The sequence below is a fragment of the Podarcis liolepis genome (genome assembly GCF_965112155.1).
Source record: "Podarcis liolepis genome assembly, chromosome: 9".
In the NCBI taxonomy this organism is placed as follows: Eukaryota; Metazoa; Chordata; class Lepidosauria; order Squamata; family Lacertidae; genus Podarcis; species Podarcis liolepis.
In genome coordinates, this window is record NC_139564.1 from 50,139,138 (window position 1) to 50,162,591 (window position 23,454).

The 23,454-nt window shown below is 40.5% G+C and overlaps 1 protein-coding gene across 50 annotated transcripts in view; it reads left to right on the forward strand.

Moving 5' to 3' along the window:
• TENM3 (teneurin transmembrane protein 3) overlaps positions 1 to 23,454 on the forward strand; it is a 1,268,022-nt gene that overhangs the window by 1,126,067 nt on the left and 118,501 nt on the right. For all 50 annotated transcript variants that reach the window (XM_083459440.1, XM_083459473.1, XM_083459433.1 and 47 more), the window contains 2 exons: positions 3,267 to 3,504; positions 22,413 to 22,651. In XM_083459440.1, the coding sequence (XP_083315566.1) occupies positions 3,267 to 3,504; positions 22,413 to 22,651 (477 nt within the window). The remainder of the gene's footprint in view (positions 1 to 3,266; positions 3,505 to 22,412; positions 22,652 to 23,454) is intronic.

Genomic DNA, 23,454 nt, shown 5'->3' on the forward strand with positions numbered 1-23,454 from the left:
GACAGGTGTGGCTTCCTTCATCATTGCAGTAGTGTGACAGGAGAAACTGCACCTCTTGAGTATTTGTCTGCCACATGGTTATGAAAGGGGCCATAATTGGCCACCTTAGACTCAAATCATGAAACTGCTTATGTTGACGTTGCCAGTCGTCTAGGATTACCATCACCATCTTTAAGGAAATAAGAAGAAGCCTGGCTGAATGAGTAACCTAAATTTGTGAGAATTATGGATTTCATAACATTAAACTAAAATTATCTTTAAAGAAGGGGAACCCCTTTCCCCAACTATACTCGGGCCTGCTCTCAAGCATATATCATCTAATTTACAACCTCCTGACCTGTTTTGGATGCTGTTACTGAAATAGGCCAGAATCGGAAATCAAAGTTCAACCTTTGTTTGTTTCCGTAAACTATAGTTTAAATTGACCACAATTTTTCTGCACTGACTCTTATGACAAATTACAGCTAGATGAAAGACTGAAGCAGATGCTTCCAATTATTTCCTATGGTGCATGGTAAAGAAAGAGAGGGGAGGTCACTCAAGCCTGAGACTCAAACAGACTCAGTCCACTAATGCTAAATGATGATTTAGGGTTGCATCCAAACTAGGTTCTTTTAATAATAATAATAATAATAATAATAATAATAATAATAATAATAATAGTATGCCACCCTATACCCACAGGTGTCAGGGCAGTTCACAGGAGAGCCTGTCTAGTTTATTGGGTACCAGAATGACACTTATTCTTCCTGTTAGTCTTTTAGTTCCTCTGTCCATCTCCCATGAGTGTAAAATTACCAAGTCTCTTCCTCCCCCTTAAGTGGACAATGAGTATATTCAATGAATGGGTATTTAAGAGAGGATATTGGCAATTCAATCCCCTCTAGAATAAGGATCTGACTCCCTATAAACTTCCCTCAATTGACACTTTGCTAAATCTTGGGTGCTTCCCAACAGATATTTCTGTACTTATGTATACAATAAATTAAGTTCAACCAAAAGTGTGTGAAAGTAAACATTACTCACCCTTAGTTATGTTTCACAATTGGCAAAGATTTGAGCTTTTAAGGGAAAGAGGTGTATGGTACTTATTCTCAGTTGGTTTCTTTAAAAAAATAGTAAGTGGGTAAGCCTTACTTAAAAGCAACAACAGCAAAATGAGCTGTGAATCAAGGAGGCTGGTGGAGAACTAGATAGGAAGTATAGTGACCAGATTTATTGATTACCTGAATGTATTAAAATGCATAGGTAGGGGACAACCTAGTAAACTTAGTTCCAACATAGATACATTTATAATGCAAAGCTATGCTTATTTATTCAGAAGTAAGGCTTGCTGAGTTCAATTATACTTACTTCCAGGTAAGTTGGATAGAATTGCAGCAGAGGGAGTTTTAACTTTATTCTAACTGAAATGGTGAATTTACTAAGGCTTACGATATTGTCACAAATAACAGATAACTGGGTTACTTTCTTTCCCATTTTCTGGTTTGGGACCTTTATTCTTTCTTTAAAAAGAGGTGGTTTGTTACGGAGATTATAGTTTGTAAATGAGATGTAGAAGTGAAGAGATGAAATTTAAAGGGATGTGCCAGTAACGGATGTTTGCATGAAATAAAGTGGCTTGTGGTAGCCATGTTAGATATTAGATGAGAATTGCACCGGGGTGGGGGGAATCTAGAGAGAAAGCTTAAAGTCACGTGTACCTTGAAGACTAACAAAATTTATTAAGGCATCAACGTTTGTGGACTCGTGTCCACTTTATCAGGAAAAAAATGACTTGTACAAACAGGAGACAAACTTACTATCCTATGTAAAGAAAGAGTCTTAAGATAGGACTTCCTGTAGCTCGAGTAATCATTTTCATATGTATTTTTACATAATGACCTAAGTTACTTCTCTAGCAGCTGATAATTAACTTCTAATCTAAATCAGATAAAGTTTTAAGCAGACTTGAAAAAAAGCCTTTGTGGGCTTTAGCATGTTAAATTATCCTGTAGCTAGCTGTGAATATGCCTTAAAGCTTTCTATAGTGATTCTAATCATATGCATTGACACCCACTGGTGTTGGTAAAGACAAATCTGATTAATTGTATGCTACCTGAATAATAATATTTTCTTCATATGATTTTGTCAAGCTTTTTCTATACCAAAGTCTGAGAAAACTTTGTGGATTGTGTTAAACTTTTAACCATGCTATTGCCAAAACTGCATGTCTCTATCAGCCCAATTCACAAGTCCAATAAGATGAAGTAATTAGATGCAAGTCGACCTACTACCACTGAAATAAAAAGGAGGAAATTGACCCATGTACATTCTTTGTATAGCTTCAGAAACATGTGCTAGGAACTGGAACTGTAGTATCTACCATTTGTTCTATGATGTACAGAAGGTGGAAAAGCACCCCTTATTAACCACGGATGATATAAAGCATGCTGAAAGAAGCAATATTGGCATTATTGCTTTAAAAACAATAGGTACACACTTTATTAGGAACCATGACATATATATACTGTTGTGATGGCAAGTTTCTCTGATCACCTGTGACTTGCTCTAAAACATAGTTATACCACATAGTGTGAAATTGGAAAATCTGTTCTGTGTGTGTTCTAATGGATGTAACGGTCATTAAGTATATGAGTCTTCTGACGTTGTAATCAGATGTGATTCAGGCTGTTAAATATCCATGAAGCAACATCTGCTTCACAGAGTGACCTTCTGCTAAAGAATACTTAGCATCTATTAGCAGATCATAGTGCAGATCTGCCTTATTTGAAATGCTCTAAACTAGACTAGTCTACTGCTGTTTAGTAACTAGCTTGCAATAATTTATTGCAGTTAAATAAAGCTTTTAAAAATCCATTAAATAATTATAGGGATTACATGCATTTCAAAAACCTTTGTATTCTATTTAAATTACCCATTTAATTTCAGGGTTTGTTTGTTTAAAAAACCTGAATTCTAAAGGCATGTTAGGGCACTCTTAACTGTTATTTTCTGTAGGTGTTAATAAACCTGTTTAAAAAAAGAAGAAAAAGAAAACACAACCTGAAACAAATTAAAACCAAAAGCAGCCACACCATCTGTTGTATATTAATTAGATCTTAGTCTATCAAGGGTAAACTGACACTTGAAAAATGTCATTGAAGACAATCAATAGACTAACATGCAAATATATTGGATTAAGGTCTTTCATTTCAGTTTCTGCTTTAGATCTAGTAAAAGTGAGGATGATGTATATAACAAACTTTAATTTTCTTTCTTCTCAGAGCAACCTCCAAATAACCAAGGCCAGTCGACCCTGCAACCTTTGCCACCTTCTCACAAGCAGCATTCAACACAGCATCACCCATCTATCACCTCCCTTAACAGAAACTCACTGACAAATAGGAGGAACCAGAGTCCGGCCCCGCCGGCTGCTTTGCCCGCCGAGCTGCAAACCACACCCGAGTCGGTCCAGCTGCAGGACAGCTGGGTCCTTGGCAGTAATGTGCCACTGGAAAGCAGGTAATCCTTTAGGAACTTGTAAGACTTCAGTTTTGCTCAGAATATTTAAGAAGCCTAAGATTGATACATCCCTTAATTCTGCCAGCAAGAGGTGTAATCTGTGGAATTTTAACCCAGTACAGCCAAGATTGGTACTGCCACCTTGTCCCAAAGCTCACGTTGTAACTTAATTATTCCCTTACAGTGTTTTGACTTAGAACATGTATAGAAGCTGCACTTCAGACATGTTATTATCTAGAAGCAAGCAATTTCTCCTTAATGTTCATTATTAGTGCTGCTGTATTAGTTATCACAAAGAATTGTTTATAGGAGTTAACAGACACGTGATCACAGTGCAACCAGAGAGGCTTGTCCACTTCTGAAGCAAGTTTCACTCTTTTGTACATTGTGATTACTTGATCTTAGCCTTAGGGTTGTATTTAAATGCACCCTGTACTTATGTGACCTTTCATTCTTCCATAATGACCAGTTAAAGTTACAAATGTCTCCATTTAGGCTTAGACCTATGATTACCACATTAACAGATCCAGAGTGTGAAGTCTGTCTTTTCAGCTCATTTAGATGAGCAGCAGTTGTAACATTAGTGGAATGCCATTTGTGTTTTGACCCCTGTTGGGAATGTTTTTGTAACTCATCAGTTTTGCTTGTGTGAGGATGTCCCCAAGCACTGATAAGTAAGAGCTTCCTTGGAGATGCCTATTCAGCTGTACATGGTTTCAGGCAACTAGGACTCTGTGTTGAAAAATGGAGAGAAATAATAGTGGGTGCTCTAACAACCTCCCCATGCAGTTCTGAAGATGAGAGACAACTACCTCCTTCCTTGTACTCCCTGCCACATGGAGCACTGAAAATGTGCACTTGCTGTCATTATCCCTACTGGATGGGGGAAAGTGGAGAAACTTTCCCTGCCTTAAGGCCCGGGATGTCACTCTCACTTTACTTAGGCATGTGAAATATTTTGTGTCTGAGGGTAAATTAAAGATGTGAAAGGGTATAGAATGATGGAGATTATTCTGCACAACGTATCATGTTTTTTTGGAACTGTCTTTCCAGATGGATGTTTTATAAAGCTGTTTTTCTCCCTCACCTCCATTGACAGCAGTATCTTGCTGCAACAAGTATTTGTCAATATGTATAGGATATGAAGCTGTGTTGTTACTGATTAAAAGGACAAATGGTAAAGGATGTGGAGTAAGGATTCCCATCCTTACTTAATAACTGTCTAAATTCAGCAGGGAAGAGAAACTGTCGCTTTCCCTTAAAAAGCAGTCTGAACAAGTGGTGATGATAAAAGTCATTCCACTCTTTTGTTGTTGTTTAGTCGTGTCCAACTCTTCGTGATCGCTTGGACCAGAGCACGCTAGGCACTCCTGTCTTCCACTGCCTCCCGCAGTTTGATCAAACTCATGTTAGTAGCTCCACTCTTTTAGAGAATAATAATTTATTCCTGCCATCCCTCCTTTTTCAACTTTCTGATTGCTTACTGAAGCCACAAAACTATCTTCCAAGTTTTAGTATTATGATTATTATTGCCACTGCTCATTACTCCTCTAGATATACATTCCCACTCTCTTTATGTAAGATCAGCCAGTAGGCCTAGTTCTCACTGAAGTGGTAAACTTTGGGGCTGTACCACTTCAGGTTGTAGGTGCGGTCTCACATGCCTGAACACATACAAATATAGAAACTAATGCAGCTAAACCCTTCTCCCTGACATTTAGTGTTCTATATGAAAGGATTTATTTGTTTGCTTGTTTTTGTTTGGAGGACTGTTTGGTCCCATAGGCATCCATTTGCAGTCTGAAGTTGATAGAATCAGGCTGCAGAAAGACAGGGGTGGTGAAACTAGAGTCATTTTAGTCATTTGAACCTTTTATGTGACATTCTGGACTACACATAACATTCTGATGAAAAACAGTACCTCCTTGCTGTTAACAACATAGCTTATTTGTAGTTACTTGATAAGAGATATATTAAAAACCTGTCCTGAGGTGAATTTATTTATTAAGCTTTGATACCTCATTAGTTAATGTTTCTCTAGTTTTTTATTGTTTCATTTAAGATGAAACAACAGCGCAAGAATAAAACTACCAAATGTTTAGCCATTACCAAGGTAACAAGCTTCATTAAACAGCAGGACCTGGTGCCAGAAAACAGATAGGATAGTTATTTTTGGAGTAGCCAACTCCAAAACCTTGAGTGCCACTAGATAAAAGGCCCTCTCTTAAGTGCTCATCCTGCAAACAAGGATCTTGGCACAGGAGGCATTCATAACTTATAAGGAACATTTAAAGAGCTAGTTTGTACTTCACAATAAACCACAGCTTATTGTGATGAAAATGAGCTGTAGGGTATCTCATGCTTATGTGCTCCACCTTCCTTCACCTTTGTCATGATCACAAAGAGGCAATTAGAAGCTTTGTTCTCGCCTAAAGGACTAGGTGCGCAGCCTGGGAGTCATTTTGGACTCACAACTATCCATGGAAGCACAAGTCAATTCTGTGTCCAGGGCAGCTGTCTACCAGGTTCACCAGCTGAGACCCTACCTGCCCATACATTGTCTTACCAGAGTGATACATGCTCTGGTCCCACTTGGACTACTGCAAAGTGCTCTACGTGGGGCTACCTTTGAAGGTGACTCAGAAACTACAACTACTCCAGAATGCAGCAGCTAGACAGGTGACTGGGAACGGCCACCAGGACCATATAACTGTTGGGATACTGCCAGGGAGACAAAGTCCATCATGGCCCCACGTTGCCTCCGGACATCCATCGATCTCCCGTAGACACGCAGTATCAGCAATTAGCGACACGAGCTCCAGAAATAGCTTGCCACATTCCAGAGCTTATGCACGCTCTTATCAGCAGATAATGCGCAGCAAAAGATGCACGCAGGAGAGCATATTTACAAGTTTATTCAGCGTTGGTCAGAACAGAGAAAAACATGACCGCCTGCTTCAGCGTTCAGGCACCGAGAGAGAGAAAACGAAAGCAGTAGCAAAACAAAACATCCTGTGAAGAGGAAAATACGCAGACTCTGTGACTCACAAAGCCTGCTCCCTTTTAAGGTGGAACAGAAATATCCTAACATCCTCCCCCTTTCCGTGTAACCTGTAGTACCTGTGGTTCAACCCAATTGCAACCTTTGTACGTAAACCTTAAGTTGTTCTCTGTTAACAACCTTAGACAACAGATCAGCAGGAATTTCATTTCCTGCCATGTAGGACACCTGAATCAGTCCTTTCTGAATACACTCTCTTGCACGATGTAGCTTAATCTGCAAGTACTTGTTTCTTTGCTTGCAACTCTGAGTTCAGCAAAGCCAAACACGATCTATTGTCTTGATACACTTGTATAGGACATTTCACAGAATCACTGATGTCCTTAAACAGTTGCATCAACCATTCACAATCCATGAGTGAAAATGACAGAGCATTGAGTTCTGCTTCACAGAAACTTAGGCTTACTGTCGTCTGCTTCTTGCACAACCAGTCTAACAGGCAGTGGTTGTACATGTAGCATACTCCAGAAGTGCTTGTACCATCCGTGGTGTCACTTCCAAAACTAGCATCTGCAAAGATTTCAAGACCTCCAGTCTTCTGACTGGTGAACCTCAGCCTGTAGTGCAAAGTCCCTTTCAAATAGCGGGCTATGCGCTTCAGAGCTTTCCAATCCTGAACGGTAGGATTGTTAGCATGTCTGCTAAGCAGGTTAGTGCTTACAGCTATGTCAGGTCTTGAGCATCTAGCAATGAAATTCAACTTGCCTAGAATGCATCTGTACAGCGTAGTGTCAGAAAACGCTTCAGCAGTACTATCTACCTGGTAACCTGTCACCATCGGTGTGTCTGCTGGGTTTGCATCAACCAAATTCAACCTGGTTAATACATCAGCAATTTTCTGTGTTTGGTGTACCAGAAAATTACCTGCTTGGATCCTTCATGTCAAAGTGCTCCTTCAGCTGAGCTAGGGTGCTTTGGTAGAAAGCCTGATTCTTCCAAAACATCAGAAGATCATCAACAAAACATAAACAATACAGTTTGTTTTGCCCCTCCTCCTTGACAAACACACACAGATCAGCCTTGCCCTGGTGAAAACCTAGAGAAAGCAATGTCTCAGTGAGCTTTGTGTTCCAACACCTGGCACTCTGCTTGAGACCATATAAGGACTTCCGCAGCTTACAGACCATTCCCTTCTGTATCTGCATCCCGTCAGGTGGAAGCATGTACAGCTCCTCCCCCAAAATCCTGTACAAAAAAACTGTATTAATGTCATGATGGGAAACATGCAGTTTCTCCTCCGCAGCAATCTTGAGCATCAGCCGAATGCTCTCATATTTGACGGTGGGAGAGTAGGTCTCGTGGTAATCCTGTCCTGGTACCTGTGAAAAACCTCTGGCAGCCAATCTGGCTTTGTGTCTGACAACCTTGCCATTCTGGTCTGTCTTGGCCTTGAAGACCCATTTGCTGCCAACCAGTCTCATTCCTGGGACTACCGGTACCAGTTCCTAAGTTTGGTTCCTATTCAAGGAATCAACTTCAGCCTTCATGGCATTAAGCCAAGGCTCAGCATCTTTAGAGGTTAATTCCTGAACCTCTTTGAAGCTTGAAGGTTCCCACACCTTTTCTGAGCTACTAAGAACAGCAGTTGCCGTCTTAGCAAACTCATCAGCAAATCTCTTTGGAAGTCTGCCTTTGGTCGCCCTTTCAGATCTGCGTACTAGACGCAAGTCTTCTGGACTCATCTCCTCCTTCTTAGGAGAAAAGTGACCAATGGTGAACAGTGGTTCTTCCAGTTCATTGTCAGATGCTTCAGATGGTCTGACTGAGGCCTTTGCGCTCTTGTAGTCTGCTGTGTCATCACTGTCGCTGACATAAGCAGCAGCGCCGCCCACTGAGCTGGAATCCGAACTCTGATCATCATCCTCAGCTTCCTCAGCATCATCTGCTTTTTTCACATCACCTTCATCTTCTTCTGGGTAACTCTGGAAAATTCCCACATTTCCCCCCCACTTAGGATTGTACTCAACACTCCTTGTGAACTTTATGGACTTAGAGTCAGTCATCCATACCCTGTCTGCACCTTTTTTGTACCCCATGAACAAACCATGTGCCCCACGCTTCCCAAGCTTGTTGCTCTGTGGGGTGTGTACCCACATGTCAGAACCAAAGATTCTCATGTGCTTGATGTGAGGTTTCTTACCAAACATCTTCTCATAGGGAGTGCAACCAATAGGTGATGACAATCTGCGATTAAAAGTGTAAACAAAATTCGACAGAGCCTCCCCCCAAAACTTCTCAGGGAGATTGGCATCATGCAACAAGGTTTTCAGGCCTTGAAGCAAAGTTTGATTTGCTCACTCCGCAAGCCCATTCATCCATGGCGATCTAGGCGTTGACAAGTCATGCTGGATTCCCTTCTCAGTCAGGAAAGCTTCAAACTGCTGAGAAGTGAACTCCCCGCCCCGATCAGTAAAGAGACAGCCGATACGTTTACCGTGAACATTCTCCAACCAAGCACAGAATGCCTTGAACCTAGGAAATGCTTGCGATTTCTGCTCGAGCATAAACACATGAAAAAGAATCAATTAGAATCATGAAGTACCTTGCTCCACCCAAAGAGGGCGCAAGTGGACCAACCAGGTCTGCGTGGACTAGCTGGTAGGGTATGAAAGCCTACCTGCTAGACTCCTTGCCTTTTGGAGCAACCTTCACCTTGTTCTCTGCACAAGATACACATTTCATGTGAAACTTACAGGGTTTGATGTTCAAACCCTCAACCAACTCTGGCATCTTGGCCAGTGCCTGCCAAGAGATGTGACAAAATCTTCTGTGTGCATCATGAATGCATCCTGCATGAAGAACTTTGTTAGTTTGTGCAACACAACAAGAATCAACATTAGAGACAACAGCACCATTGTCAACATAAGTTATACAGAACAAGCCATCTATAAACTTTGCATGCAAAATGTCGTCTTTGCCTTTCCTGATGACACAGACGCTCCTCTAGAAGGAAATCTCAAAGCCACGCCCAGTCAGCTGTGGGACACTGAGCAAATTGTCTGCAGCACCTGGAACATAAAGTACATCTTTGATGGTAGTGTGCAGACTTGCCAGTTTCACAGTCCCTTCTCCTGCAATTCGCAACGTCTTTCCGTCAGCCAGGTGGATCTCTCCGTCTTGAGGCTTGAAGGAGATAAAAAGATGCTTATCTTTTGCGAGATGGCGCGTGCATCCAGAATCCACAATAAATCTGGCCTTGGCCTTTGGAGCAGCTTTTGCAGCAAGCAAAACCTTGTTTTTCACCGGTGTGGGCTTTTGCTGCTTGCCCCCCTGCTCCTGGCCATCAGACTTGCCTTTAGCCTTTGGTGAAGCTGTGCCAGCAAACAAAGCCTTGTTTTCCACTGGCGTGGGCTCTTCACCCTCCCTCTGCTTCTGGCCATCTGCAGGCATCTGTCTCTGTTTACTTCTGGCCTTCCGGTATCTGTGAGGATGACCTTGGCTCCCATGAGAAACAGAGCTCTCAGCTGCCGACTCCTTGGCTCCCCCTGGAGGCAGGAATGCTGCCTGGGATGACATCACAGTCAGCTCCCCCTGCAGCTTGCAACCGGTGCCCTCGGCATCCCTGCATTCACTCGCATTTTGGGAAACAGCCAGGACCTCCGATGCAGTCAAACTCCGGGCTGGAATGACTGGCAGATGGGCTATCTTCAAAGCATTCCACATCTGACGTGCAGTCGTGTTGCCAGCTAGCATGGCAATTTCCTCCAGAGAGACGGACAAGACTATTACGTCTATGGCCTTCGAATGTTGGGCCTTCCATCTATCTGTCAGAGGAACTGGAGGGGCTTCACACACAGTATGCCACACTCCAAACTGACGCAGCAAACTCTCACACCACACAGCCCAGGTTTTATAATTCTGCCGATTTAGCTTTGGGCACTCAGCAGCCTCAGAAGCTTGGAAAAACTCCATTCCAGCTTTTTACTTGAGCTGTGAGTCTATTTCACTTCAGAGACTTCTTATCTAGGCAGCCCATTAATCACGAATTCTCTGGCGCAGCTCCCAGATCAATTAGTCTGCCGGAGTTCAAAGTCACTTGCCGCGGCAAACAGAAAAGCCTTATTTGCTTTCGCTTTTCCACACATACCTCTCTCGCAGTCTTACTCTCCTGTAAGTGCCGTGAATCTGGGCCCGAAACCTGTTGTTGGGATACTGCCAGGGAGACAAAGTCCATCATGGCCCCACGTCGCCTCCGGACGTCCATCGATCTCCCGTAGACACGCAGTATCAGCAATTAGCGACACGAGCTCCAGAAATAGCTTGCCACATTCCAGAGCTTATGCACGCTCTTATCAGCAGATAATGCGCAGCAAAAGATGCACGCAGGAGAGCATATTTACAAGTTTATTCAGCGTTGGTCAGAACAGAGAAAAACATGACCGCCTGCTTCAGCGTTCAGGCACCGAGAGAGAGAAAACGAAAGCAATAGCAAAACATAAACATCCTGTGAAGAGGAAAATACGCAGACTCTGTGACTCACAAAGCCTGCTCCCTTTTAAGGTGGAACAGAAATATCCTAACAATAACACCGGTCCTGAAAGACCTACATTGACTCCCCGTATGTTTCTGAGCCCAATTCAAAGTGTTACGGCTGCCTTTAAAGCGCTAAATGGCCATGGCCCTGTAAAGCTAGAGGAGCATCTCACCATCATTCAGCCCCGACACTGAGGTCCAGCTCCAAGCGCCTTCTGGAGGTTCCCTCACTGCAGGGAACCAGGCAGAGGGCCTTCTCAGCAGTGGCACCCTCCCTGTGGAATGCCCTCCCATCAGATGTCAAGGAGGTAAATAACTATCCAACTTTTAGAAGACATCTGAAGGCCATCCTGTATTGGGAAGTTTTTAATGTTTGATGTTTTATTATGTTTTTACGAGTGGCTGGGGCAACCCAGCCAGATGAGTAGGGTATAAATAATAAAACATGTGCTTTTTAAAGGGGGTACTCAAAGGTATGCAGTAACGACACCTATTTTTTGTTGTTAAAAAGTATGGCATTTACTGTAACACCTTCATGGAGAGTACCAGCACCTATTTTTCTAGAAAAGCACGGAATAAAATTATAAAATTATAATTATTATCCAACTGGGATGCTCACCATGTTACAAAGGTATAATGCAAGAGTGCCTAGGATACAATATGTTCACAAGGTCAAGCAGCTTTCATTGCCAATTAATTATAGTGTACCTGTGGGCAGCACTGCTTCTGAATACCAGTTGCTGGAAACCACAGGAGGGGAGAGCGCTCTTGCGCTTGAATCCTGTTTGCTGGTTTCCCACAAGCAACTGTTCAACCATTGGGAGAACAGGATGCTGGACTAGATGGGCCATTGCCCTGATCCAGGAGACTTTTATGTTATTATGTTCTTATGACTTCAGGTGATGGACCATTAAGTGTGTTTAAGGATTATGCCATGGGCCATTGGGGAGGCATGGCAGGTCTGCAGTGTATATGTCTGCTGTGCTTTTCTGATGCCTTCAGTTAATCTGTTCTGGTGTCAAGAAGGAGTTCCATAGTACTATTGCAAGGGAGACAAGAGCTTGCACCTGTACTTGTTTGAGCCTCACCTGAAATAAAGAAAAGAGAAATCGGGACCACACTCTAAGCGTGCTCCCTTTGATGTTGAATTGGTAACCAGCCACCAGCCAAAATGGCCTCCAATAGGGTGGGGGAGCCCACTCTCCAGATCCAGTTTCCTGCCCCTGATCTGAAGAGATGTGTGAAAGCACTGATAAAATCAGACATTATATAAATCTGGTATAATACCAAGTCCACACCTACTAGTCTATACCAGGAGAAATACTTAATCTTTGATTAAGTGAATTTATTCATTTAAGCGATACTGTGAATTGTTCATACAGTGGTACCTCAGTTGATGAACTTAATCTGTTCTGTTCTTAAACCAAAGCCATTCTTAAGCCAAAGCACTCTTTTCCTAATGAGGCCTCCCGCCACCGGTGCCCTTCCACCATTCGACTTCCATTCGTAGACCGAGGTAAAGTTTGCTAACCGGAACACAACTTCCAGTTTTGCGGAGTTCATATACCGAATAATTCGTTAACAGGGCTGTTCTTAAACCGAGGTACCACTGTATTGTATTTAGCATGATAGCATGTCATAGGATGGGAAAGACAGGTTATAGTGTAGTTTACTAATGTTGCATAATTTTTTCATCAGAATTCTGCTTTAACGAAACCGTTAAAAACATGGCATTGTATTTAATTATCTGTAAATTTCATTATATAGACAGAATTGGAGGCACATTTGAATAATCTAACTACTGTACTAGTGTAAGAAGGTAGAATTTGATCAAAAACGTTTGCTTTTCTATACAATTTCTTAAGTCATCAGCAAAGCTGACCAAGGGGCGTGAAAAGTTTAGAATGCATTCAAGCTTGATGAAGCATTTGTGCTAGTAGACAATTAGGTGCTTTTATTGGTGTGATTTCCAATGGAACGACAGCTTTTAATATTGATTAAGCCTCTGTGAAAACAGGTATTAATCTTTTATGGGAGGGATCGAATCCATTTACCTGAAGGCCTTATGCTCCACAGGAGTACAATATATTGGTAGGAGTAGGGTGCATAAACGTTTAATAGCAGATAGTTTAATGTGCTTCATCAGGAAAGAAAGAGCTCAGCTCTGCCACATTCACAATCATTTCATATGCTGTGTTTTTCCATTAGTTTGTCAGTAGTAAATCTTAGCTAGCAATGACCCAGTTTGGTCGAGTTCCTGTTTCCTAGATGTGGTGTACAGAGAGAAGTTAATTTTAGCTTTAAATGCATCACTGGTTGCTTCTGTTGATGATGAGGTTAAAACACAAACAGTTTGATCTAGGTCCAGGAACATTTATCCACGATTATGTTGCATATCTGATGCACAGCCTGTCATGATGTTTTTTTCCTGTGAAGTGGGCATTGCCCCTTCATAAATAATTAGCCATTTAGAAATAAATCCTGTTATTGATCTTGTTCTAGTATCCTCATGAGGTTTCCAGTGAAATAAAAATAAAGACAGATAGCTAAAAGTATTATGTATATCAAGTATGCAAAAATGATCATTGTAATAAACCAGAGGGGGAAATAACAAAACAAAAACCCAGTATATTGAGATTGCACCCCTGTAGTTCGTTGGACAACTTTTGACTGGGCATATATAGGATTGCACAGTAAGTAATTTTTTTTAAAAATCCACCACATAAGCATTTTTATCACACAAATTAATGTATGCTCTTGTTCCCTCTAGCTCAATTATCCCACAATGCTGATTCACCTTTATAATTGATATTTAATAGACATATATGCATTTGTTTTTTATATATTTGTTATGGGAACCTCAAGTTGCAGGTACCTGGCAGATGAAGTGAGGTTTGATACAGATAGAGGTAACAGAGCAGTGAAATTTATATTGTTTATAAGCTTTTGGCTTTTGAAATTATGCTAGCAGGGATCGCCTCCTGGTGTGAAACTTGTCCAGAGATAATAACCCATCAGTTACATAATAGATTTTAGAATACAACATACTGTCAGGTTGACAATGTAGCTTATCAGCCTCACTAATTCACAGCATCACAGCTAGAATTATTATGTTTTTGTTGTTCTCATGTTTTCATATCATGCATTTTTCACTTGCGTTTTAAAAAGTTGCTCTTTGCAGGCTTTTGTATGTCATTTAGCTACCTGCATTATTTGTTTGCTGAAAATCTGAATAAACCTATATTTTAAAAATATATATAAATGTAGGGTAAGTCAGCCGGGTATAGGACTTACATGTCATAAAATAAAATGACGTGTTGTATAGTGATAAATATGTACTGTTTATGTTGTTGTTGTTATTTATACCTACCTGTAAATACAATAATGATACTTGCTTTTGGATTTTGGGAGATGACATTGAAGTTGCATCCCTTAAGTGAAAGCAGCCACCTCTGTGGACATGGCTAAAACTGCAACAACTTTTTTTAAAAAAAAATATTGGTCATATATATTCTCTGGGTCTTTACTTTAATTTACTTTTGCATGGTGGAAAATCTCTTGGTCTTGGATTGACATTTATTTAGTTACTTATTTATCTTTGCACACAGATATAGCAAAAGTGAGAATCTCTTACCACATACTAGCATTTCCCATGATTTTTAATGCATAGCACTCACTTCTAGTCAGCACCCTCACTAATGAAATCCAGAGCGCAGAGATTCTGACACCTATCATACTTGCAAAAATAGAACAAGCCTTGCATTTATACATATCAATGCTATACCTTGGATTGCCAAGTTATATCTTTGAAATCCACTTACTCCTTTGAATACACTTACTCAGCATGAAGGAAAGAAACCATGGCTTGCTTATCCTACCTGTTCAGATATTTTTTTTGATGCCCTCCCCTACATTCAGCATTGTATATCAGCAACATAGTAGGCAGGATAAACTGCAGAACTGAAACACCCTTTTCCGGGAATTTAAAGATTCTGTACAAATCCTGAGATTGTGATGCGTCAGGTCTACTTTGTTCCATTTCTGTTCATATACAACCTGATGATGCTTTATGACACTGAAAAGCAATGGAATTTTATGCGTTAGCTTTCATTTTCTCATATTAGTTTGATATGAAGTGTGTGTAGGTATGTCAGTAATTCATTGTCAAGGACATTGTTTCATTGTTCATTAAAATCAGAAATGTTCAGTCAGCACTGATTTTCTTCTTTCAAAAATATAGTCAAACTGCTGTGATATTTTTCCGCTGCAAATATTCTCTAGTGACTAGATTTTCAGTGCCATTCCATTATTTATATACCAGTTTGGGTGAGGTCAAAAGGGTTTAAAATGAGAGACTACAGGACCTCTTAAGGGCTACACTTGCATGGTTCTCACAAGATTGTTATGGTTACACATATTATCCATATTTTTATTTGTACACATGTAGCACTTGCCTGTGAAATAAAACATATACAGTGGTACCTCGGGTTACATACGCTTCAGGTTACAGACTTTGCTAACCCAGAAATAGTGCTTCAGGTTAAGAACTTTGCTTCAGGATGAGAACAGAAATTGTGCTCCAGCGGTGCGGCAGCAGCAGGAGGCCCCATTAGCTAAAGTGGTGCTTCAGGTTAAGAACAGTTTCAGGTTAAGTACGGACCTCCGGAACGAATTAAGTACTTAACCCGAGGTACCACTGTATTACATTTAAAGCACAGGCTGCCCTTTTGTTCTTGATGTAGTGTTTGCACTAGTCTTTAAGTGACATATCCAGTAGGGAAGATAGACAGTCAGTTTCTAGTCAGTGTCAATTTCACAAGTGTTCATTCATAAATTCATTTTGTCCTGTCTCCATCCTCTGACTGGGGGGGGGGGGGGAATCCATACCAAAAATTGTATATAAATATTTAACTATGCATTTAATTACATACTTTACCATAAGCATCCTTAGCTTCCAGACACTTGTTCTAGAGTCCAAAACAAAAAATAATAATAATTTTACCCCTCACTTTCCATTGTTTGAAACCGCTTACACAAATTAATTAGCAATTGAATCTCAAAATCCAGAACATGTTGACAAAGGTAATATGCCAAATAATAGCAAATCTAATCTACAGAATAAAGAATTTAATACCAAAATTGAAATCCCAAAATATTGGCATAAAAGCTATGCCTTGCCATTCATCCTGATCACTTGAGTTACCTAATGCCAATGTTTATAAGAAGTATTGCAAAGCATTTCTTACCTAATCAAAAATAGGTATATTTTTCTAATGCAAATCTTATCCGATAGCCCATTCTATAACCTGAGAGTTACTTCTGATAAGGTCCTGCTTCTCTCTTTTACAGTAGTGATTCTAGTTTGTTCCATAACCTGCTTGACGCAGAAACATCTGCTTGGGTCCAACCAAAGGGGAGACTTGTGATGAGACAAAAGTCTGTAGAGCTATATTTCTTCATATGCCTACTCCAGCTGCATGGATTCGAGAGCAATCTTGGTGACATTGTCATCCCCAGCAGATGAGGTCATGCCATCTAGAAATAAGAGGGAGGGCACTGTCACATCGCCAGTCTCCTGGCAGCAGTGTTGTTGGATATACCAGGTTGGTATGGGAAAGTCAGGTGGTGTGGGCTATATTGGTTCCACCAGTGCACACATGTCATCTTCACCAATGCCCTGCCCTGCCCTGCCCCACCAATGATGCCCCACCAAGCTCCAAAATATAGCAGGAAGAGCCAGTGGAGTTATGACACTCCTTGAAGATAGGTCAAAACTTTGCAGTCTTTTTTCTGAAGAGACTCTACTGAAGGTGTTAACGATGCCAAGACGGTTGTGGACCAAAGTGAAGGCTAACCAAGGGCATCATGATAACAGGAATTCTGTCCTCTCTTTTCACATTGGAATTGGGAAGATTCCTGTTGGTGCCCTGTGTGCTACTTTTTGACTTGAGTAGCATGACTACCCAATTGCTTCATTTGCAAAGTTGTGCTGTGCTGGCCAAAGTCAGTAGGTGAGGCTCCACATCTATTCCAAAAAGCTCCCTTTTAAACAACAAAGAAAGAAAGAAAGAAAGAAAGAAAGAAAGAAAGAAAGAAAGGTGCTTTTCTAATACAGTTGTACCTTGGAAGTCAAACAGAATCCTTTCCAGAAATCCGTTCGACTTCCAAAACGTTCGAAAACCAGATCACTCCTGCAGCCAATCAGAAGCCGTGGAAGCCCTGTCAGATGTTCAGGTTCCAAAGGAACATTTGTAAACCAGAACAATCACTTCCGGGATTGTGGCATTTGGGAGCCAAAATGTCCAAGTTCCAGGGCGTTCGACAACCAAGGTACGACTGTATTACAGAAGTCTCTAGAGCTGTAAGGGGCAGTGCCAAGTCACAAAGTGGGCACAATTATCATACCATTTTCTGCACAAGTCACTTGGGGATTGGGTTCCCTAGGTAAAAAGTCCATGATTTGCCTTTTCTCTTACCAGTGCCTGGCAAGAATGATTGGGGCTAAATGGACCTAGCTGACTGACTAGATTTTGACAGTGGACCAACAGAAAGCTACCCCTGTGCTAAGCTGAAACACCAGCCTTCTTGTTAGGGGTTGGCTTTCTCACATTTTAAAGAAAACAAATAGCGGCTAGAAGGTTTTCTGACTACATTTGTCCAGAAAGCTATATAAAGTTGTAAAGGGAAACTTGGATACACTTGGATACTACACTGAAGTTCAGAGTAGTGTTTTGAAATCTCTCTTTTAATGAATTTTCTGGGTAAGGATTTCCGCGGCTTTTTCACAATACATAAAATACATTTCTGTTTTTGGCTACTTTTAGCACAAACATATCATGTAAGAACTGGTTTCTAACTTATCCTCGCACTGATGGATAAGTGGCTTTCATTTAATGTGGGTGATATTTATTTTGTAAGGTTTCCAGTTGGTGGTCTGAGCTATACTGCCTTTGGCTGGATTTACAAGCTGTTCCTGGTTCTTTAGAAGATGTTGTTTCCAGCTAATTTGATTTTACTATCCTACTTCTGTACTCTCTCGTTCTGTTCTTTTTTTTTTAAACTCAACAACTTGTTTTTCGATTCTGGTTCTCTACTAAGAGGCTTGTAGTGAATTTTCTCGGTTTTGTGCTTTCAAAGAGATAGACACAGAACACATAATGCTGTGCGTGTAATTAAACTACTCTAGCATTTGTGTGTGTGTGTGTATATACAGTTGTACCTCGGGTTAAGTACTTAATTTGTTCCGGAGGTCTGTTCTTAACCTGAAACTGTTCTTAACGTGAAGCACCACTTTAGCTAATGGGGCCTCCTGCTGCTGCCGCTGCGCCGCCGGAGCACGATTTCTGTTCTTATCCTGAAGCAAAGTTCTTAACCCGAGGTAATATTTCTGGGTTAGCGGAGTCTGTAACCTGAAGCGTATGTAACCTGAGGTATCACTGTATCAGCAAGTTTTATGAAAAGGGAAAATATGTCATTCTAGAAGTAGAGCCCTGAGTCCTGTGACAATTTTGGAGGGTATGCCTTTTCAGCCTAAGGACCACATGCCAGTAATTGAAGGGGCCAGAGGCAAAAGTACGTGGGGCAATGAGTGTAAATGTTACCTTTATACAATAAACTAGTTTCTCCACAAACTGACACATCCGTCTTTAAGTTCCATTTAGCCAAACTGAAAGGCATTATCAACAGCTAAACAACAAATTCCAGTAAGGCCAAAATATTATTATTATTATTATTATTATTATTATTATTATTATTATTATATCTCCCATCTGACTGGGTTTCCCTAAGGAAGCGCGTAAAGCAGGGCAGTGAGGAGGCATGGCTTGTGGAGAGGATATTTCGCCTGGGGAGAATCCTGAAGGCCAGGTGGAGAGGCTTAAAGGGCCACACCCCTGTGCTATACGATGCTTTAGTATTATATGAGCAAATCTAGGCAAGCCTTGGGCTCATGTGCTCTCCCTTTTTCTCCCACAGCATGGCTGTGAGGAGTTTGAAGCATTCCCTTCTGTTTTTGATTAACTGCAGCTTGTCATTATGTCCAAATAGACAAATTGTAGTTAACGTTGACTATAGTTTGTACAAGCAAACCAACTTGAAACCAAGTTGCAGAAACAGAAGCTAAACAAGAAAGCTTGAAACCAAGTAGCAAAAATATTTGAATTTTTCACAACCGCACCAGAAGACGGAATGGGAGACTGCATTAGCTCAAGACTCACAGTCTTGCTCGTGTCACACAAAACTGTGACATCCAAACATGGCCTTAAGCCAGCTTTCTGTTATCCGATTCCTTAAAGATTTCAAACTTAATTATAGTTAATATTAGAAAGCTCACACCACAGCAAAGTCATTATCATAAAAGTCTTTTGGTTTTTCTAAATAAATCAGATTTTATTTCATCAAATATGATATCTTGAGACAAAATAACTCTTAAAAAAGGTAATTGAATAATTGTTTACATGTATAAAGTAATTACGAGTTATTGATTCATAATTTTGTTTAGTTGCTAATACTTGTGGCGGCATTAAATAGAAAAGCTTTTCAAAATGCTGCTAGATTAATTTGCTGCATACAAACAATATTACCAATATGATATTCACAATTAACATGCTACCTAAGTATGAGTAAGAAACTTTTATGGCAGTTTCTCTCATTCAAAATTTAGATCCAAATAGGGATTGTAGCACACATTTTGAATTGCAGATTTCTGTTTGTTAAGGAGGTTTCTGTCTCCCCCCTTCTTTTCTTTTCTTTTCTTTTCTTTTCTTTTCTTTTCTTTTCTTTTCTTTTCTTTTCTTTTCTTTTCTTTTCTTTTTTTTTTTGCACCCTCCCCTGGAATTTCCTAGTTGATCTGCAAATGACAACTCTGTAAAGGCACTTACATTTTTAGCAGAAAGATGGCAAGGAGTTTAAGACATAAAACTCCATGCCATACTGTGTGCTATCTCAGACTTTCCCATAATATAACACTCCTGCTTGGTAAGGGTGACTGCGTAGGAGTTTGTAGAAAACCTATGTGACGCTTGTAAAGTGTAGGATCATTGCTGAGTCTACCCATTCTGGAAAGCCATGGCTTGACATGCTGCCTCAGTGCATTTGTGCTCGATGTGGACACAACAGAAGGTGTATGGTATTCTATGTGGGAGCTGGTTTAAAACTCCCTTCCTCGATTGCCTTAGCAAAGAAGCCAAAAGCAGCACAAAAGTGCTTAAATTAGGAAATCAGATTTTTTAAAAACATACCTTTAGGCACCCAGTAAAGACATTCCTCTGCTCCCAGGCTTCTGGCTAATTAAACAATCTATGGCCTTTTAAACTTTGTGTGCGTGTGGAGTGGGGAGGTATATTGTTATATATTTTTGTGTTTTCATATTGTAAACCACCCTTAATCCTCTGATGAAGGGCAGTATAGAAATGATGGTGATGATAGCAATAATACTGTAGTCTTTTAAGATGTAGATAACGTAAGGTTTGCTACATCTTTATTAAGGTCAAACCACACATTAACTGTATTGTGCACAGCTCTATGCAGGGCCGTCTTACCCATAGGCGCAAGGGGTACAGGGCACCCGGGCGCAGGGCTCTCAGGGGCCAAGAGTCCAAGGCCCAAGAGTTGAGTCCGGGGAAGAGCCTGCCCGTTGGTTAGAGCGCTGCGGCGGGCTCTTCTGTGGGCAGCGCTGCGACACGAGTTCGGGGGCGACCGAGCCAGCGAGACACTGAGGCAGGCTGGCGGCTCTGCCCTCCTGCGCACCTGGGACTGAGCAACCTGGAGGAGGTGCTAGGTGGATCTTTGCACCCTGCACTGCATATATTTAAGACAGCCCTGGCTCTATGCAGTCTTTTTACTTAAAAGTAAATGGAAGGGGGATTTGATTAGAATGGGACCGCCACCCAGAGAGGGGGATTTGATTCTTCCCCCACATACTGCAATGCTGAAAAATGTGGCTGCAGGATCATTGGGAGTAATGGGAGCTTTCTTCTTTCGCTGTTTGGTATGCAGGTCCTTTTTTTTTTTTTTTGCATCAGATTAAACCTTCTCTCTCCATTCAGTAGTCTTGATACAACTTGGTTGGTTTCTGAACAGATAATTGTGAAGGCTGGATAGAGTTGCCATATTTCACAAAGTAAAAACCAGGACACCCCAAAAGTTGTTGAGCTTTTTTAATTTATTTACCAAAACGCCAAAAAAACATGATTTTTCAGTTGACGTGCCTAAGATCCAGGTCAAAGTGCTGCCTTTCAGAAATCCCCCCACAGACGTCAATTCCGCCTTTGAAATCCCGGTAATGTCCTGGAAAATCCAGACGTATGGCAGCCCTAAGGATGGAAGGCAGTCCTTTTATCTTTTTATTTTCAAAGGACATGTACCATGAATACCCTCCTCTCTAACAATATTTATAATTAACTCCAGGAGATACTAAGCCAGATCAACATAGATCACAGTTAAATATAGACTATCTTGTTCGTATCATGAGTATTTGACAGGGTTGACAATTTATTCATTTTCTTCACTGACATTGTCCTTTATATGCTATAAAAATGTTAAGAAATCTGTCATGTTTACCTTGAGACATATATATATAATCTACATAATACCCTTTATGCATCTCTAGAAACATAATTTGAAAGCATTTTTTCCTCCTAACTCAAGTAGAACTGCCGTACCCAGAAAAAACCCAAAAATACATTTTTCCTTCCCCAAACCTGCCCACCCCTGTACAAAATTAGGCTAATGTTGGGCAAATGACATTTCTTGGTCTCATTGTCATCAAGTTGTTTAGGCTGTTACCTAAGGAATATGTGAGAATAAGCAAAGAATCACAAATTGGGAAAGAGCTGTTCTAGACAGTATTTCCTCTTGAGTGTGTAAGGACAAATATTCAACTGAGCCTTTGTATCTTGGTGCTTAAAACATTTTTTAATGTACACTGTGTATTTCTGGACTTCAAAAAGTTCTGGTAGCCAACAGAAATAAGCCATGAATATTTTTTTCTGAACAAGAGGTTTGCTTAACACTGTTTGTCCATATCACAGTGTCCATATCCAGGAAGGGCAATCTGCACGCCACAATTACATTTCTGTAGGCTTACCATCTGCATCCAGCTTGCACACCGTAAATAAGAGAAACACGCTGAATGCGTCAACAGCACCTGTCCCCTAATATAGGAATAGAGGACTGAATCAAAGTAACTCTTTCCCATCCAGAAGATTACATCTTTTGCCAGTCAGAATCTCTGTCAGGGCCACTGTATATAAAAATGCTCAAACCTGAATAAATGTTAAGATGCTATCCCCCAAAATGAGCAAATAAGGAGCAAGAAGAGAAGTACCATTAACTATCCTGGACACTAATTTGTATTTATTTCTTATTTCTGCAGGCATTTCCTATTCAAAACAGGAACAGGGACAACACCACTGTTCAGTACTGCGACACCGGGTTACACCATGGCATCCGGCTCGGTTTATTCACCTCCGACACGGCCACTACCTAGGAACACCTTATCAAGAAGTGCTTTTAAATTTAAAAAGTCTTCAAAGTACTGTAGCTGGAAATGTACAGCACTCTGTGCTGTAGGGGTCTCTGTGCTACTGGCAATACTACTATCTTACTTTATAGGTAAGTTTGCTTTTTATGATTATTGTCATTATAAATCTATGTATCTTGGTTTCTGGTTATATATGGACACTGGCAAACTGCATAATATACAGCTGTCTTTTTATCCACAAGTGCTGGTAACAATAGAGGCGATGAAAGCAATTTAATTAAAAGTCCTTCAGATGGAATAGAAAATACCTGTGTTTTGTAACCATTTTCCTTCAAAATGGCAAGTGAAATGTCATTTTTAAAAATTGAACTATAATTTAGAAATTCACTACCTTTCCTTTTTAGGAAGGATAAGGCCATAATTCAACCATCATTTCTCTTTTAAAAAGGGGAGTGCGCTTAAGAAGTGAGCAAACTCATGCGGGGGGGGGAGAGAATTTGTTTCTGAGAAGAAGCTTAAGTATTTTTACATATGTGAAAATATGTGTACATAATGATAAACAGATAAATTTATAATTTAATAATATAGAATTTTGCGGTTCTATGTTGCCATGTTCTGAATAATGATTTCCTTTTACTAAAATACTCAACTATTGACAGTGTGTATTCTAAAGCTTCAGTGGAACTATTTATTTTTTAAAAAAACCCATGATGCACACTTAGTTGTAAAAACTAATACAAAGCTAAAACCCCTCATGAAATTAAAATGTTGGTAGACTCTATGTTGAAACAAACTAGTTAAGTTTCAGTCCATGCCACAGCATTGTGCTGAATAAAATCTTTGAAGTGGATCCCTGTTGAATCAGAAGCCACGGTGAATAATGCAAAAAAAAATAGGCCACTGAGTAATGTAAGATTTTCACCTTCCCTGCTGA